The sequence below is a fragment of the Nomascus leucogenys genome, chromosome 16 (assembly GCF_006542625.1).
Source record: "Nomascus leucogenys isolate Asia chromosome 16, Asia_NLE_v1, whole genome shotgun sequence".
Taxonomy (NCBI): domain Eukaryota; kingdom Metazoa; phylum Chordata; class Mammalia; order Primates; family Hylobatidae; genus Nomascus; species Nomascus leucogenys.
Genome location: NC_044396.1, coordinates 93,246,653 through 93,264,435, shown reverse-complemented (window position 1 = coordinate 93,264,435; position 17,783 = coordinate 93,246,653). Strand labels below are relative to the sequence as shown.

At 47.7% G+C, this 17,783-nt stretch overlaps 1 protein-coding gene across 2 annotated transcripts in view; it reads left to right on the top strand.

Moving 5' to 3' along the window:
• The window catches only part of SLC45A4 (solute carrier family 45 member 4), a 98,159-nt gene that overhangs the window by 41,607 nt on the left and 38,769 nt on the right, over window positions 1-17,783 (top strand). Inside the window, exon 2 of one of the 2 annotated variants that reach the window (XM_030795515.1) lies at window positions 9,107-9,747. In XM_030795515.1, the coding sequence (XP_030651375.1) occupies window positions 9,507-9,747 (241 nt within the window). In that variant the 5' untranslated portion in view covers window positions 9,107-9,506. Of the gene's footprint in view, window positions 1-9,103; window positions 9,748-17,783 lie in introns of those variants that run through there. The other variant, XM_030795516.1, reaches the window with a different exon arrangement.

Genomic DNA, 17,783 nt, shown 5'->3' with positions numbered 1-17,783 from the left:
CTCACATGCTTTTCAGGAAATAGCCTCAGACACAGAATTGCCAATGCTGCTGTTAGCGTTCCTCTCCGTGGCCATCTGGAGAGGCAGGAAGACACGTGCCGGCCGTGACTGGGGGAATTGCATTGGTAAAGATTGAACGGGGCCGTCTGAGGCTGATGGTAGCAGTGGGTTTGTCTGACTGTGCGTGCCCCTACTCATGCCTGTTTCTGGGTGGTGGGTGCAGAAAACACACAGCCGTTCCCGTGAGCCAGCCCTCATCAGCATGTGCCGCCCACAAGCGGTGCCCGCAGCCCACGGCGTCAGGCCCATGCATGCGTGTACATGCGCTTCGTGTGTAGAGTCTGTGAAAGGAGCAGCACACGTCTGTGGTCACCGTGCGGACGCGTGTCGTCTGGACTCGCTAGACCACTTCCCAGGAAGTGTGGCTCACGGAATTCTCCTGTCGCTGTTGAACGCTGGGACTGTGCTGTAGATCTGAAAGTTTCACCCAAGCTTGAGGTGTGTGTCAGCAGCAACTCTCCAGTTACCTTTTTGGTGAAATTTAAGTTTACAGCCAGCTTTTCCACTCAGTAAATTGTAGGAAGTCATGTGTTTTGGCATCAGTTACCCTTAAATTAGAAACAGGACAATAGAGGAAGTTGTTGATTGGAACAATTGTAGTTTCGCTTGTCTGAGTGCATCTGCAAATCATAACAAAATTGTTGTCACCCAAAGCCCCGACGGTCGCTGAAACAGGTTCCAAAGGGAAGCTTGCTTTTCCGTGCTAGGGAAAATCGGCCCGAAAAGTTTCACTGTTCTTTTGAATATAAGATACTAGAACAGGTCACAACTTAACTTTTGAGCTTCTCCGCATTTTAAGCAGCTGAGGCGGTGGCAGCTCTCAGGGGTGCAGGATTGCCTGTGCTGGGGGAAGGAGGGGCGTGACCTCCCTTAAATGGGTTCAGTGTGACGTCATGCCTCAGTAGGGCGTTTTCAGCTGTGTACTAGAGAAGAATCATTTTCCTGTTCTCAGATAACGCTCTCATGCTTATATAAAATAGTTTCCTTATAGAAAACAATTTGCTTGCTGTAAGAAAGTGACCTCACGGCTGTAGTTTGCTGGGCGTTGGACTGGTTTTATGGTATCTGATTGCCCCTGCTCGGTGTGAGAACACGCCCCGTGCTGGCGCCCGGCCCCTCCCTGCACACTCCTCCCTTCTCTTCTCAGAGCTGCTTTCCTTTCATTTCTTGTGAGGCCCTAGAGATGAAGTGACTGGGGGAGGCCGTGAAGGGAAGGATTTCAAACTGCCTCAAAGTCTTCGTGTTCAGGAAATATGCACCACATGGCCCCTTGTTCCAGTCCCAGCGAGGGCTGTGGGTGAGGAGGACCAGAGGGCCTCGAGGTGTCCACTGCTGTCTCTCGGGAAATGGACCATCACATCTAAACATGTGTCCATGAACTTTGGAAATACAATCCATGTTTAAGTTGGCAGCTATGCATATTTTGGTAATGGTTTGGTAGACTTGTTAATTTGGTTATATTCTTTTTTTTGTCCATTCTCGCTCAGACAACAAAATAATTGGATTATAAACTGAAAATATAAGAATGAATAGCCTTAATTAGATGGGAAGGGACACAGGGGCCTTTCCAGCATGATAGACGGGTTCTGTCTTGATAGGAATTTGTTGAAACTGTCTGGGTAGTACATTCTCACTGCATGTAAATTATAGGTGACTTCATAAACAACACTTACCAGCTGTCATGATCTAGCCAGTTAGAAAACATAAGGGCAGAGGAAATCCTATTTGCAGTGACCATGACAAAGCTTAATTAGGAGAAAACAACGTGGAAGACCATGGAAGGGCTGCTTTTAGGTTCTCCCTGAAGGCGCCAGGGTGGACTTGGGCAGGTGCAGGAGTGCCGCTGTTCTTGGGGAGAACCACTCAGCAGCCCGAGGGTATTGGCTCCCCCCAGGCTACCTTATAACATTAATGGAATCCCAATAAAAATACCAGCAAAGGCTTTTTTCCCAGAGCGAATCAAAGTTCATGTGCTCATAAAGTTCTTGGCAGTAAACATGAGAGAATTATTAGGACAGCACTGATGGGGAAGAAGCAGCAACATCAGGATCCTCCCCTCCCCCAGCAGAGGTTGAGATGTCCCGACAGCCTCTCTGCCTCCCGCAGCTAGGTAGACAGGCACACGGGTGGGACAGATTGCAGTCTTGAGAAACGGAGACAAGTGCACGCCGACATTTGGTGTGTGATAGAAGAGTAGTGTCAGGGCTGGCGGTGGACTCCCAGATCAATCATACTGCGACACCCAGAGGGCCACTGGGAGACGCAAAGTGGCTCCTGACTCACATCACACTCGAGCATACGGATCCGAGGCCTGACACGGACCCACATAGTTTTCCACTGGGAGCTGTCATCTGGCTTGAACATTCAGTAGCCTGTTACATGGATTTCCTGACCAGGACACGCTCTTGTGTTCTTAAACGTATCAGCATTTGCTGGTACCCTGCCCATGGGCTGCGGACCCAGGAATCTGTCCTTCAGCCTTGGCCCTTTAACTGAAGAAATACTCACACTGGTTCTTCCGGCACCAACCCGGAGGCCACCAGCTCTCCTTTCAGAGTGGCCAGTGCTGGGGCCGGGTCACCACGGCCTTCCCTGTGTGCTGTCCCCTGCAGTTCCACCCTCTAGATCTTTCGGTATTCATAGCCACTCCTTGACAAGGTGATATGACCCTTAATTTTCTCTTTCTTTCTTTCTCTTTTTTCTTTTTGTTTTTATTATTATTATTATTATTATTATTGTTGTTTTTTTTTTTTGAGACGGAGGCTTGCTCTGTCGCCCAGGCTGGAGTACAGTGGCACAGTTTCGGCTCACTGCAACCTCTTCCTCCTGGGTTCAAGCGATTCTCCTGCTTCACCCTCCCCAGTAGCTGAGATGACAGGCACACACCACTATGCCCAGATAATTTTTGTATTTGTTTTTTTTTTAAGTAGAGACAGGGTTTCACCCTGTTGACCAGGATCGTCTTGATCTCCTGACCTTGTGATCTACCCGCCTCGGCCTCCCAAAGTGCTGGGATTACAGGCGTGAGCCACTGCGCCCGGCCATGACCCTTGATTTTCTAAGTAAACACTTCAACTTTATTTTTAAATTATTTTCTGACTTTCCCTAAAGTGCTTACAGAGTCCCCAGGGCTTTGCAGAAATAAAATGTTTGGAAGCAGCAGCTATATATACCAGGTGGCATCCTGCTGTGAGCTGTTGGGTGTTGTTTTCAAGATACTCACCTTTAAAACTGGGTTAGTCCAGTGGGTGCATATCTTTGAGGAAATTAAGGTTGATTAACATGCGGTGATGTTGTAGTAGTTAATTCAGCCTTGTTAAGATTACTGTTTGGACAGTTGCCTCAACTTTGCCTGCTCTTAGAAGTTCGGAAGCTCGCATTGGTGTTAACACCCTAGGTTGATAACATTCCGTGGATAAGTTCATGAAGGTATGATACATTTGGTAGATTTTTGTACTTACTGCTACTTTAAACAAACTCAAGATGTCTAAAGATATTTGTTGTTTTCATCAATATAGATGCCAGTGAGGTCACCTGTGTAAAATCCATGTACCGTGCCCCTGCCTCTGCCCTGCTTGAGGAAGGGAAGCCAGCTGTGTCCATGCGTAGACTACTTGCGTAACAGGTGACACCCGTGCCATGCTCATGCTGTTTCATGAGGACTTCAGGGACGCATAAGCCGGTGGCTGGTCACCCGGAGCACCTGGGCGTGACTTCAGCATAGCTGGTGGGGTGGGGAATGGTTTTCCAGTGCAGACACCCCATAGTAACCATCAGCTGATCAGCTTTATTCATTCATTCACTTCATTTGTTCATTTAACAAACCTTGTCAGGCTCTTGCTGTGTGGCTGGAAACGGTGCACACGGAAGGGAAAGCCCAGGTTCAAGAAGCATGGACCTTGCCCATTGGGGACCGATGCTGGGAGATCTGGGGACAGATGAAAGCGGGGGATGAGGGTCTCTTGAGGAGGCTTCTCTTACTGCCTGGCAGGGTTTTGCCACCCACCAGTAGCTGTCATAATCCTTTGTGCGAGATGGGGATCACCCATTCTAAAGGGGTCCAGTGAGCCCTGAGAAGAGTCTCTAAAAACGGGGTGTTTGAGCTGAAGGTGGGCAGGGCAAGAGGTGGCGATGCATGGCCGGCGGCATGGGCACAGCCAGGCTCGGGAGAGACGGAAGGGTGCAGGCTGGCGGAGAGGCAGCCTGCTCCGAAGGGTGATCCCTCGACCGATGGGCAGCACTGCCCAGGCATGGTTCTGGAGCTGGGGGACCTGATGTGGGGCCTGTGTGCACGGCTGAACGTGCAGCACCGTCACTGGCGGGCTGGGTCAGCAGTGTCCCAAAGCGTGAAGCCGTCTTGCTGGCCCCTCAGCCTGCTAAGCAGCGGTGTCTGGCGGCTTGCCCTGACTGTGGCCATGCGGATACTCTGGGGGTGTGGGCTAGACGCCTTTCCCGCCCAGATGCTGGTCTCCCTCCTTTTCATCTTCTCTTTGGAAGGTCAACTTTACATCAGTTGTTAGAAGTTTGCTAGGAAAGCCCCAACATATCAGAGGAACTCCAGTGAGGCAGCTGACTTTCCATGTCAAGGGAGCACTCCTGCACCACTCTGTCCTTCTGTGGACTTGTGACTCTGTTACTAACGACACAGGGCCTTTGCTCCCTGAGGGCTTAGTTTTGTGAAACCTTCAGCTATTCCCAGGTGAAAAGACATCTTGTTTTAGAATCTATTAAAAAAAAAAAAAAAAAAAAAAAAAGACAAGGGCTCACTGTGTCTTGCAGACTGGAGTGCAATACTCCTGGGCTCAAACAACCCTCCTGTCTCAATCTCCTGAGTAGATGGGACTATAGGCACATACCATGGCATCTGGCTAATGAAAAATAATAATAATAATAATTATAGAGATGGGGTCTTGCTGTGTTGCCCAGGCTGGTCTTCAACTCCTGGGCTCAAGCGATCCTCCTGCCTCAGCCTCTGGAGTGGCTGGAATCGCAGGTATGCACCACCATGCTAATCTTTGAAAAAAGGGTCTGACTGTGCTGCACAGGCCGAATGAATCTTTAGCAGATCCCTGAGACCTTTTGGTGGCCATCCCTGTGGCCCCAAGGTTGGAGTCCAGGCTCCATGAGAGAGGCCGATGCTCGCCTGGGGCTTTCCTCTGTGGCTTATCAGCGATTCTTACGCAACCTGCTCTTTGCAAACAAGGTGCTGAGAAATACCTCTGGCTGGGGCACAGCTGAGCTGCTTGAGAAAGGAATGGCCTGTAGCGTTGCCGCCTACACTCCTGGCCTCGGGTCGTCTCGGCACGTGGGAGCATGCCCGCTGTGTTTTCCAGTTCTGCTTTAAGTCAGGACTGGACAGTTTAGGTGGCACAGAGCAGAGTGAGGCTGGGGGGTGCGGGAGCCAAGCAGGGCTCCACCGTCGCCTTCTTTCCTGTTAAACAGAGAGACTCCGGCAACTTCCTGACCCTAGGCCAGGCCGGAGGGCAGCAAACTGTGACCTGGGGGGCAGATCCAGCGCAGAGCTGGGATTTACGAGAATGACCAGCAAGCTAAGAATGGGTGTTGTGTTTTTAAAGGATTGTTAAAAAAAAAAAAAAAAAAAAAAAAAAAAGGGAAGAAGAAACGAAAAAGGAGAATGTGCAACAGAGACCGTCTGTGGCTTGAAATCCCTGAAATGTGCATCATCCAGCTTTACAGAGAAAGCTTCAGTGTCTGGTCTTGTCGATGGACTCGGAGTGGAATAATCAAGGGTTGAAGCATTTTTAAAGAAAGCCTTTTTCCTGTTTAGTAATAACCCTAGAACAGAGTGTCTCCCTTTGGTGCTGTTGACGTTCTGGGCCAGGGCCTTCTCTGCTGGAGGCTGTTCTGTGCACTGTGGTGAGTTGAGCGGCATCCCTGGCCTCCGCCTATAAGATACCAGTACTGTCCCCTCCTCCCCCTGTTGTCACAATCAGAGATGTCTCACGTCATTGCCAAGTGTCCCTGGAGGGTGCAGAGTTGCCCCCGGTTGAGAATCACTACCTTAGAATAATTCATATATTATTTATTACAGACATTTATTGCCTAACTCTCAGCTCTTACTGGAACGACTCTTAGGAACAGAGACTGCTTCACTTCAGGCACAAGTCTCCGAGGACACTGTAATGGGACAAAGGGCCGATTGAGCAGAAGTGAAGGGTCTGATGTTTATAATTAAGTCATTAGGATTTCTTAGAAAACTCATTGCTTTTGTTCCTGCCCAAAACCCAGCTGATGTTTTCAGTCTTGGCAGATGTGTCTGGGTGTGACTTTTCTCACAAAAATGACTCTTCTTACCTGGTGGAAGAAAGCAGTTAAAATCATTGACCCTATTCTGGTACAAGATTGACAGACTGAAAACAGGGAAAATCGTGACATTTTCTGTTAGGAATGATTCCGAAAAGGTGGGGGCGGAATAAGAATAGCAGAATGTTGGTCCTTATTAAACCTGGGTGGTTTCTTATACTATTCTGTTTACTTTGCATATGTTAGAAATAGTTCTGGCTGGGTGTGGTGCTCCACGCCTGTAATCCCAGCACTTTGGGAGGCCGAAGCAGGTGAATCACGAGGTCAGGAGAGCAAGACCATCCTGGCCAACATGGTGAAACCCTGTGTCTACTAAAAATACAAAAATTAGCTGGGCATGGTGGCATGTGCCTGTAGTCCCAGCTACTCGGGAGGCTGAGGCAGGAGAATCGCTTGAACCCGGGAGGTGGAGGTTGCAGTAAGCCGAGATCACGCCACTGCACTCCAGCCTGGGCAACAGAGCGAGACTGTCTCCAAAAAAAAAAAAAAAAAAAAAATTCATTACAGAGGTTTTTGAAAAAATATTGCTGTAAGGTGACAGTTGGGAAACTCTTGTTTTAATTGAGATGTTTCTATGATAGAGGACATTTGGCAAACTTGAAAGAATTCTCAAGGGCTGTCGTGTGGAATCGTAGTGACGTTCGGGGGACGTAAGAAGCAAATACATAGGTAGCACCACTTGATCCTTTGGTTCTTAAGGAATTAGTAGGCATTCTGGTTTCCGCTGCAGCGTGAAAGAAGATGTAGGGAAGAGCTGGGATGGAAGAGCCAGGTGCACGGCTTCCTTCCAGAACCTCCCATACAGCGGAGCCCTCTCCCTCCTGGGGCCCATGCGCCGGGGACCCGCCTTCTCCATCAGGGCTGCGTGAGAGAGGAGCCGAGTGAAGACAGCACCTCAAGGTTTCTGGTCTGCTCTGGGGAGAAAGAGAGGAGGAGCTAATTAAGACCACCTTTGGTTCGGTGGAAAGTAATGAGAAATATTTTTATTGAAACCAGTTGTTGGAAAAATTCTCAGTAAGATATTGGCCCATAGACCTACCTTAATATAAACTATGAACACCACTTAGGTATGTTTTCAGGGGCTTTCTAGCACTTCAATTGAACTGAACCCCGTGTCTGGAGACCTAACTCTAGAAGTTCTGAACTTGGGGTGTTCCACATCCCCGATCTTATCTTACCTACGGAGAGATTGACCTCATTTCCTAAAACATTTCCAAGGCAGCATTTCCAGTTAGCTTATTGCTGCTTTATTGTATTCGTTTGCCCAGGTGGAGAAACCCACCAAGCTGGGTTTGTCACCGGAGTCAGGGTGGTGGAATGCCGAGGGTTGGGGTGGTAGGGTTCCATAGACCCTAGGAAAGCTATGTGTGGGTTGGGAGTCTCTGAACCCCTAGGTACTATAGACAGAGTTTGGCACATGTGTACATTTTGTTCTGGAGAGAAGGTCTATAATTTCATTTTATTCCCAAGAGGTTTTATAACCTAAAGGCCAATACCACAGGAGTGCGGGTGCCTTTGGGTAGACTTCGAACTCCCCCCGGACAGACAATCATGCTATCCTCATTCCACCCAGCCTCCTACTTTTTATTTTTCTTTTCGTTTTTTTGTTTGTTTGTTTGTTTTTGTTTTTGTTTTTTGAGACAGGGTCTCACTCTGTCACCCAGGCTGGAGTGCGGTGGTGCGACCTCGGCTTACTGCAACTTCCACCTCCCTGGTTCAAGTGATTCTCCTGCCTCACCCTCCTGAGTAGCTGGTATTACAGGCACCCGCCACCATGCCTGGCTAATTTTTGTATTTTTAGTAGAGATGGGCTTTTGCCATGTTGCCCAAGCAGGTCTCGAACTCCTGATCTCAGGTGATCCACCTGCTTCAGCCCCCCAATGTGCTGGAATTACAGACGTGAGCCACCGTGCCCGGCCTGCTTTTTATTTTTAATTTCCACCTCTCTAGGCGGGGTCTACAGTTTCCCTTTTTGGCTGGGCACAGTGGCTCACACTTGTAAATCCTAGTGGGTTGGGAGGCCGAGGCAGGGGAGATCGATTGAGCCCAGGAGTTGGATACCAGCCAGAGCAATATCGTGGGGACCCTAGAAAAATTAGCTGGGTGTAGTGGTGTGCACGCCTGTAGTCGCAGCTACGCGGGAGGATGAGGTGGGAGGTCACTTGAGCCCAGGAGCTTGAGGCTGCAGAGAGCCGTGGTCGTGTGACCGCACTCCAGCCTGGGCAACGGAGTGAGACCTTGTCTCTAACAAATTAAACTTTTTTAAACAAAAGTTTTCCCTTTTGATTCTCTTTTGCCTACCTCCCCCACTTTTCCCTTCACCTCCTTACTTCCCTCTCATGATATCTGCAGCCACAAAGGGCGTCGCCAGCCATCTCCAGCCTGCTGGAATAGTTACGTGCTGTGGTACACAGGGGGGACGACATTGTTACTGGCCAAAGAGTGAATATTTCTAGCGTTTTTCTCTGCTCTTTGATTCTGCTTTCCTTGATTGCCCCACCTTTGTCCTTCCCCAGGATTCACTTTTGTATGAGAAAATGTTTTTCTAGAATGCAGGTTTGGTTATTTGCACAGACGTGCCCAGAGTGAGTGGCAGAGAGCTGCGTGATCTTGGGTCAGGCCCTTGGGGCACACAGCTTGCTCGGGGGTTGGGCGGCGGTCCACAGGGCCATCTGGTGGCCGTCCCCTGACTCTGTGGCCGGGTTGTTTTCCTCTTTTGCAGATCATCCAGTCACTCGATGGGGATTACCAGCGGACCACCTGTTTGTGTCACCTTCCCACCTCTCTGTAGCAAGAAAAATCACTTCAGCACCTCTTCAGTAATAATGATGAAACTGGTATTAACTGAATGGCAATTATGGATTTTTAACTCTAATTCACAGTAAACCAGCAAGCCATATGTTTAAAATCCAACCAAAAATCGTTCTGTGTTGCTGCATGTCTCATACCATTGTGAGAAGTTGTGAGATACCCACTTATGCAAAGAGGAATGTAAGTGTTACTTGCCCAAGGAACACAACCGAAGCAGAAAGAGAAGACGTCTTAATTTATCATTACAGATCTATGAAAGCATTATTTATATAGATAGAATATATAGATAAATATATATATTTTTGGTGGTAATGAAAATGGCTCCGCAGAATGCCGACCCGGAATCTATGCAAGTTCAAGAGTTATCCGTGCCCCTGCCGGACCCGCAGAAAGCCGGAGGCGCAGAGGCCGAGAACTGCGAGACCATCAGCGAGGGGTCCATAGACCGAATCCCCGTGCGCCTGTGGGTGATGCACGGGGCGGTGATGTTTGGCAGGGAGTTCTGTTACGCCATGGAAACCGCTCTGGTCACACCAATACTGTTGCAGATTGGTAAGTCTCCCCGTCTGTGCGCAGTGAACGCTGAGCAGAGCGCTAGCGGACCGGGCGTGGCTCTGATCCTCTGGAGGCGGAGGATGGCGCGTCCTGGAGAGCCCCGGGCACAGGAGTCTTTGTCTCCTCTCCCTTCAGCCTGCCCTGGTGGTGGTTTTCTTCTGTTTTCAGCCAGGTTTGGGGAGGAGTGATCTTCGGATGTTGACGTCGAATTACAGTTTTGGCAAAGTGGTAGCTCAGCATCTGGGGCAGAATTGGCACTGATAAGTACTGGCTCTCGGCCGGGGCTCACCTCTCCCACTGTCCCTGACAGGCCACAGTGAACAACGAGCAAAGGGCAGGGTCGCCAGCACTGACAGTCACTGGCTGTGTCATGCAGGCGAATTCGGGAGCCCCTCTGTGCCACACTCTGATTCTTTGTGTGTAAAGTGATTGCAATCGCAAACTGACCCTAAGAGGGTCCCAGGTGTGCTTAGAACAGTGCCTGGCTGTGGGAGATACTGGAAGATGCTGTCATCTTACCATTGTTGCTGTTGACTTGAATCCAGGGTTATTGTGGACGGTAGATGGCTCAGAGACAGGCATTTGCAAAAGCATGGAAATTCACAGACACGCACAGGTGGGCATGAAAACACGGAAAATCACAGACGCGCAGGTGGGCATGAAAACACGGAAATTCCCGGACACGCGCGGGTGGGCATGAAAACACAAATTCACAGACACGCAGGTGGGCATGAAAACACGGAAATTCACAGAGACACATGCAGGTAGGCACGAAAACACGGAAATTCACAGACACGTAGGTGGGCATGTAAACACGGAAATTGACAGACGTGCAGGTGGGCATGAAAACATAGAAATTCACAGAGACACACGCAGGTGGGCATGAAAACACGGAAATTCACAGACGTGCAGGTGGGCATGAAAACACGGAAATTCACAGACACGCAGATGGACATGAAAACATGGAAATTCACAGAGACACACACAGTTGGGCGTGAAAACACGGAAATTCACAGACACGCAGGTGGACATGAAAACATGGAAATTCACAGAGACACACACAGTTGGGCGTGAAAACACGGAAATTCACAGAGGCAGGTGGGCGTGAAAACACGGAAATTCACAGACGCGCAGGGTGGGCTTGAAAACGCGGAAATTCACAGAGACACACGCAGGTGGGCATGAAAACACAAATTCACAGACATGCAGGTGGGCATGACTGTGGAAATTAACAGACACACACAGGTGGGCATGAAAATACGGAAATTCACAGAGACACACAGGTGGGCATGAAAACACAGAAATTCACAGATATGCAGGTGGTCATGACTGTGGAAATTAACAGACACACAGGTGGGCATGAAAACACAGAAATTCACAGACACGTAGGTGAGCATGAAAACATGGAAATTCACAGAGACGTGCAGGTGGGCATGAAAACACGGAAATTCACAGACACGTAGGTAGGCATGAAAACACGGAAATTCACAGACACGTAGGTGGGCATGAAAACACAGAAATTCACAGAGGTGCGCAGGTGGGCGTGAAAACACGGAAATTCACAGAGACACCCAGGTGGGCGTGAAAACACGGAAATTCACAGACACGTAGGTGGGCATGAAAACATGGAAATTCACAGAGACGCACAGGTGGGCGTGAAAATACGGAAATTCACAGACACGCAGGTGGGCGTGAAAACACGGAAGTTCACAGACACGTAGGTGGGCGTGAAAACACGGAAATTCACAGAGATGCGCAGGTGGGCATGAAAACACGGAAATTAACAGAGACGCGCAGGTGGGCATGAAAACACGGAAATTCACAGAGACGCACAGGTTGGCATGACCAGACTTGCATGGGCAAGATGTGGTGTTTCTTCCAGATTACCGGGCAACAGAGCGGGGACCCTGTAGGGAGTCCCCACTGGGAGTGTCTTGGGCCCTAAAAATTTTGTCAGAATGTTTATTTTCTTTATGACCTAAGGAAGTTTTTAAAAAAATCTGTCATTTTCCAAACCCTTAGCCATATAAGGTGTCTGGGTAAGAGGCAGACAATTTAGAAGCATCAGTTTTACTCTAGAATTCCACATATTGCACGGTGAAGTCTTTTCAAGCCTACTTGTTTCGGTTGTTCTAGGGATGTTTGTTGATACAAACATAATAAAGTGTTTCTTGTTCCGTGAGCGCTCACTCAGCCTCGCTGCAGTGTGGATCCCTCGGTTATGTGCACGGATCTGACTCCAGCGTGAAATCGTAGCATTTTCTTCGACTGTGTGTGGGGCTGCCCCACTGGCATCAGCACCGATTTCCTGTCACCCTGCCGTGGGAGCTGATGCTGATTATTACCGAAATCACAGGAGATACTGTGTCCATCCCTCGATCTTGTCACTTAATACATTAATGAAAAAGCACTCATCTTACTTTTCCAGTGCTTCCATGATTGTATTTCAGTGTGCTTTTCCGTCTGCAATCCTGTGTCTTTTTTCATCTTTAAAAACCTTGTTTTGAGAAGGTTTCGTGAGAAGGCCAGAGGACCTGGGGCTCAAACAAGGTTAAAGGACTCTTTTCTGGAGAGTTGGGGAATCGGATGTAGGGGACTGGGCGCGGTTCGCGCTTTTGTTCTCTCCTCTGTGTCTGTCACTCTGCATTTACTCTGCTCGTGCTCCTTAGGTGCCCATGATATCCTAGGGCACGGAGGGTGGACAGGACCCACATCTGTGGGCCGGGGGGCTTAGCTCTGTGGCAGGGGGGCGCTTCGAGAAAGAAAGTGACCCAACCAGCGAGGGAAAGAAATGGGCTGGACCAGTGTGGGGAGGCCTTTATGGAGAGCGGGGCAAGGGCTCTTGGGCATCACATCCAGAGGCTGAGGGAGGGGACCTGGATGTGTTCGTGGAACTGAAGGACCACTTTTGCGACTAGACCTTAGCCAGGGAGCAGTTGGGTAGCAATTAACTTTAACTAAACATTTATTTTGTCCCTTCAGTGTGTAAGGACTTGGCACTGAGCTAATTATGAAAGCATTGTCATAACAAAGCTAAGGCGGTTGGAATTACGAATTGGGCACCATCCTTCAGTTTCTGGACAACGAGTTGTGGTCGTGGTGACAAATACAAAATTTAGAACCTCTGGTTCCTGAGAATAAGTTGATGTGATAGAGTCGTTAGGAACTGCTTTTCCCTAATTTTCTCTATGGCAGATGATGTGTGTTGTGGCTTTAAAAACCCTAATGCTTCCACAGCACCTTGGAATTTTCATACTTTATAGATGGTGAGTCTCAATTTCTATGCACATCTCATTGTTTGGTTTTGATTATTTATTACATGAGACTTGTATAGATTTTAGATAATTTAGGAGGACAAATACAGATGTTCCTGAATTTGCAACGGGGCTACGTCCCAGTAAACCCATGGTTGAAAATACCTTGAGTCGAAAATGCGTTTAACACACCTACAGCACCGCACGCCATAGTCCAGCCTCACCTTCCTTAACCATGCCCAGAACACTCACATCAGGCTGGGCACCCTGGCTCATGCCTGTAATCCCAACACTTTGGGAGGCCCAGGTGAGAGGATCACTTGAGCCCAGGAGTTCAAGACCAGCTAGGGCCTGGGAGATGGAGGCTGCCGTGAGCCATGCTCATGCCACTGCACTCCAGCCTGAATGACAGATGAGACCCTGTCTCAAAAAAAAAAAAAAAACACCACTCACACCAGCCTATAGTTGGGCAAAATCATATCACACAGACCCTATTTTATAATAAAGTGTTGAAGATCTCGTGTAATTTATTGAATACTGTACTCAGTGAAAACCAGTGTGTATGAGGACTCAAGATATGGTTTCAAGTGAATGCGTATGGCTTTCACATTAGTGTGAAGTTGAAAAATCATAGGTGGAACCATCATAAGCCCAGGACCTGTCTGCGTATGTACTTTACTACACAATATGTGTAGTGCATATTAAAGGTTGCTTTCCAAAGTTGTAGGGGTGTCTGTTCCATATAAACTCCAGAAATGCTGACTGAAACGGGGCGAGTTGTAATAAGTGGTTAGGCTGTGGCAAACTGACCCTAACCGGATGAAAGTAACCTTTATTGACCCTAAGCACTACACAGTTCACGTAAAACTGTAAGCCCTGGTCTGTGTTGAGCAGGAGAGCAGGAATCATGAATAGAAGGTATTTTTACAGGTTATAGGAACAGAGCTTTAATGAGTTTGTTCTTAGACGTGCCTAGATTGAGTCCAGACAACAAAAGGCCCCATTTATTTCTCAGGGTTTGACTGAAATTACGCTTACAAGGGGCAACGTAGTGACCAAAGTTTTCCCTGATCGGAGTTGGAGTTTCTTTAAAAAGTTGTCTGCCGTCCATACCCAGAGCCCCAGTGCTTATGATCGGATTTGGAAATACTGTTACCTCACTCCAGGCAGTTTGACAGTTGGCATGAGATGTCCACAGTGGTGTGGCTGCCACCATTAGGACCTAGAATATCTTCATCACCCCAAGGCTCCCAAATGCCCCCCACATCAGCCACTGCACCGCCCCCAGCCACCACCAGCCTGCCTCTTTTGTCATGGTGCTGCCTGTTCTGGAATCGATGTAAATGGAACCACACAGCATATGGTCTGGCTCTTGTCACTTAGCTTAATGCTTTTTGATAGATTCATCCATGTTACTGCATGAATCAGTACTTTGCTCCTTTTCAGTGCTGACTAGTACTCCACTGAATGGACATGCCATCATTTGTTTTCATTCATCAGGCGGTAGAGATTTGGGTTGTTTCCATTTTGGAGGCTGTGATAATAAAGCTGCTGTGAACATTCACCTGCAAGGCTCTGCGTGGATGTGTTTCATTTCTCATGAGTGGTTCACTGGGAGTGGCTTGCTGGCTCCAGCGCTTTCCAGGGTGATGGTACCATCTTGCATTCCCACCACAGCGTAGGACAGTTCCCATTTCTCCACATCCTCGTCAACATTTAGTGTTGTCTGTCCTTTTAAACTTCATTCATTGAAGTGGGTGTGAACCATAACTCATTGCAGCTTTAATTGGCATGTCCCTTTTTTTTTTTTTTTAAGATGGGGTCTCATTCCGTCACCCAGGCTGGAGTGCCACAGCACTGTCACAACTTACTGCAGCCATGACCTCCCTGGGCTCAGCTGATTCTCCCACCTCAGCCTCCCAGGTAGCTGGGACTACAGGTGTGCACCACCACGCCCATCTAATTTTTGTATTTTTTGTAGAGATGGGGTTTTACCATGTTGCCCAGGCTGGTTTCGAACTTCTGGACTCAAGCCATCCGCCCACCTCAGCCTTGTAAAGTGTTGTAATTACAGATGTGAGCTACGTGCCTAGCCTGTTTTGTTTTTTTATATATTCTTACACTTCATTGAGACAAGGTTTTGCTGTGTCACCCAGGCCAGTCTTGGACTCTTGGGCTTAAGTGATCCTCCCACCTTGGTCTCCCAAAGTGCTAGGATTACAGGCATGAGCCACATTTTTTTTTTTTTTAAACAGGGACTCTGTTTCCCAGGCTGAAATGCAGTGGTGTGATCACAGCTCTCTGCAGCCTCAGCCTTCCTGGGCTCAAGCAATCCTCCCACCTCAGCCTCCTGAGTAGCTTGGACTATAGGCACGCACCACCACACCTGACTAATATTTTAAATTTTTTCTGGAGATGGAGTCTCACTATGTTGCCCTGGGTGGTCTAGAAGTCCCGGGCTCAAGTGATCCTCCTGCCTCAGTCGCAAAGTGCTGGGGCTACAGGCGTGAGCCACTGTGCCAGGTTCCTTTTCATTTTCCTAATGATATCTTTCAGAAAGCAAAAGTTGTAAATTTTGATGAAATTTGGTGTATCTAATATTTCTTTTTTTGTTCTTTTTCAATTAAGAACTCTTTGCCTGACCTGAAGTCTTTTTTAAGAGTTGGGGGTCTCACTACATTGCCTGGGCTGGAGTGCAGTACTGTGATCGTGGCTCACTGCCGCTTCAACTCCGGGGCCTGAAGTCGTAATGATTTTCCCTTATGTTTCCTTCTAGATGCCTCAGTAGTTCTCTCACCTAGGTCTGTGATCCATTTTGAGTGAATTTTTGTACACCATAAGAGTTGAGGCACTCCCCCTCCATCTGGCATGTGGAAATTGAGTTGTTCCAGCACCATTTGTTAAAAACCTGTCCTTTCCCATTGAAATCCATGGCACCTCTGTTGGCATTAACTGGCCACCTATATTGTGAATCTGTTTCTAGGCACTATTCTGTTCCATTGGTCTATATGTCTGTTCCTGATACAACAATTGATTAATTTCTGTAGTTTTATGGTGCATCTTGAAATGAGGAAATATGCCTACCTTTTGGAACTTGTTTTGGGCCAGGCGTGGTGACTCACACCTGTAATCCCAGCACTTTGGGAGGCCAAGGCGGGAAGATTGCTTGAACTCGTGTTCGAGACCATCCCAGGCAACACAGCAAGACCTCGTTTCTAAAAAAGAAAAAGAAAACTTGTTTTGGCTGTTGTAAGTCTTTCACATTTCCATATAAATTTTAGAATTAATCAATTTCTACAAAAAGCCTGCTGGATTTTTACTGGGATTGCATTGAATCTATAGAGAATTGACATCTTAATTTTGAGTCCTGCAGTCCATGAACATAATATATCTTCTCAATACATTTAAGTCTTTAATTTCTCTAGGAATGTTTCATAATTTTCAGTATGTAGGTCCATCACATACTTAAAGTATTTCATTGTATCATGTTATTGTAAAAAGTACTGCTTTAATTTCCATTTCTGGTTGTTCAGCGTTCTATATAGTATAAGTGGTTTTTATATATTGACCTTATACCTTGCAATCTCGCCAAACTCACTTCGTATTTCCAGTAACTTTTAATTGTAAGACCTGTATTGATGTTCCTTCTTTCCTGATATTGGTAATTTGATCAGCCTGGTTAAAGGTTTATCAATGTTGTTGGTCTTTTCAAAGCCTATGCTTTCAGCTTCATTCGGTTTTTTCCTCTGTTCATTTTCTGTTTTGTTAATTTATGCTCTTATATTCATTTTGTTTTCTTCTGCTTACTGGGTTTTAATTTGCTCTTTTTCTAGTTTATTATTTTTCTATTATTAGATGGTGTCTCACTGTGTTGCCCAGGCTGGCTGGACTGAAACTCCTGGGCTCAAGCAATCCTCCTGCCTCAGCCTCCTGAGTAGCTGGGATTGCAGGTGTGCGCCACCACAACTGGCTACTTTTTCTAGTTTCTTAAGGTGAAGCTTATAACATTGGTTTTTTTAGACTTTTCTTTCCTAATAAAATCATTTATTAGAAATGGTTTCATTTCTAATAAATAAATTTGCTGTTACACAGAGGGGCCAGGGAGGAGTATAAAGAGACTCTGAGAGACCCCTGAGATACCATCTGTGTGACCCCAGTGACCTTCACCCCCTGGCTTTCATGGCCTTGTGCAATGCCCTCTCCTTGAGTAATTCCTGTTAGCCAACAGAATATGGCAGCATCGAGGGGTGTCGCCTGACGCAAACGTGTGACTCCACCTTGCTAGGAGACCCTCTCTGTTGCTGCCTTGGCCTGCACATCTTGAGTAATTCCTGTTAACCAACAGAATATGGCAGCATTGAGGGGTGTCGCCTGATGCAAACATGTGACTCCACCTTGCTGGGAGACCCTCTCTGTTGCTGCCTTGGCCTGCACATCTTGATGAATCAAGCTGCCTTCTTGGAAAGACCCATATGGCAAATAACTGAGCAGGAGGCCTCAGCCAACACCCCCAGGGCCGAGGCTCTCAGTCCAGGAGCCTGTGAGAGGCCCCAAGCCAGAGACACCCCTCAGAGCTGTGCCTGAATTCCTGGCCACAGGAGCTGTGTGGCCGTAACTGTTGCTCTGTGTCGCTGGATGGTGTGCAGTTTGTTACGCAGCAGCAGGTAACCAGTACACGTGCTCAGAATATTGTTTGTCAGACTCTTTGACTGCACTGCTTCCCCCTGTTTAACTTAGGGTACGTTGGTATTTTTCCCATTGTCTCAATCCTCATCTTGG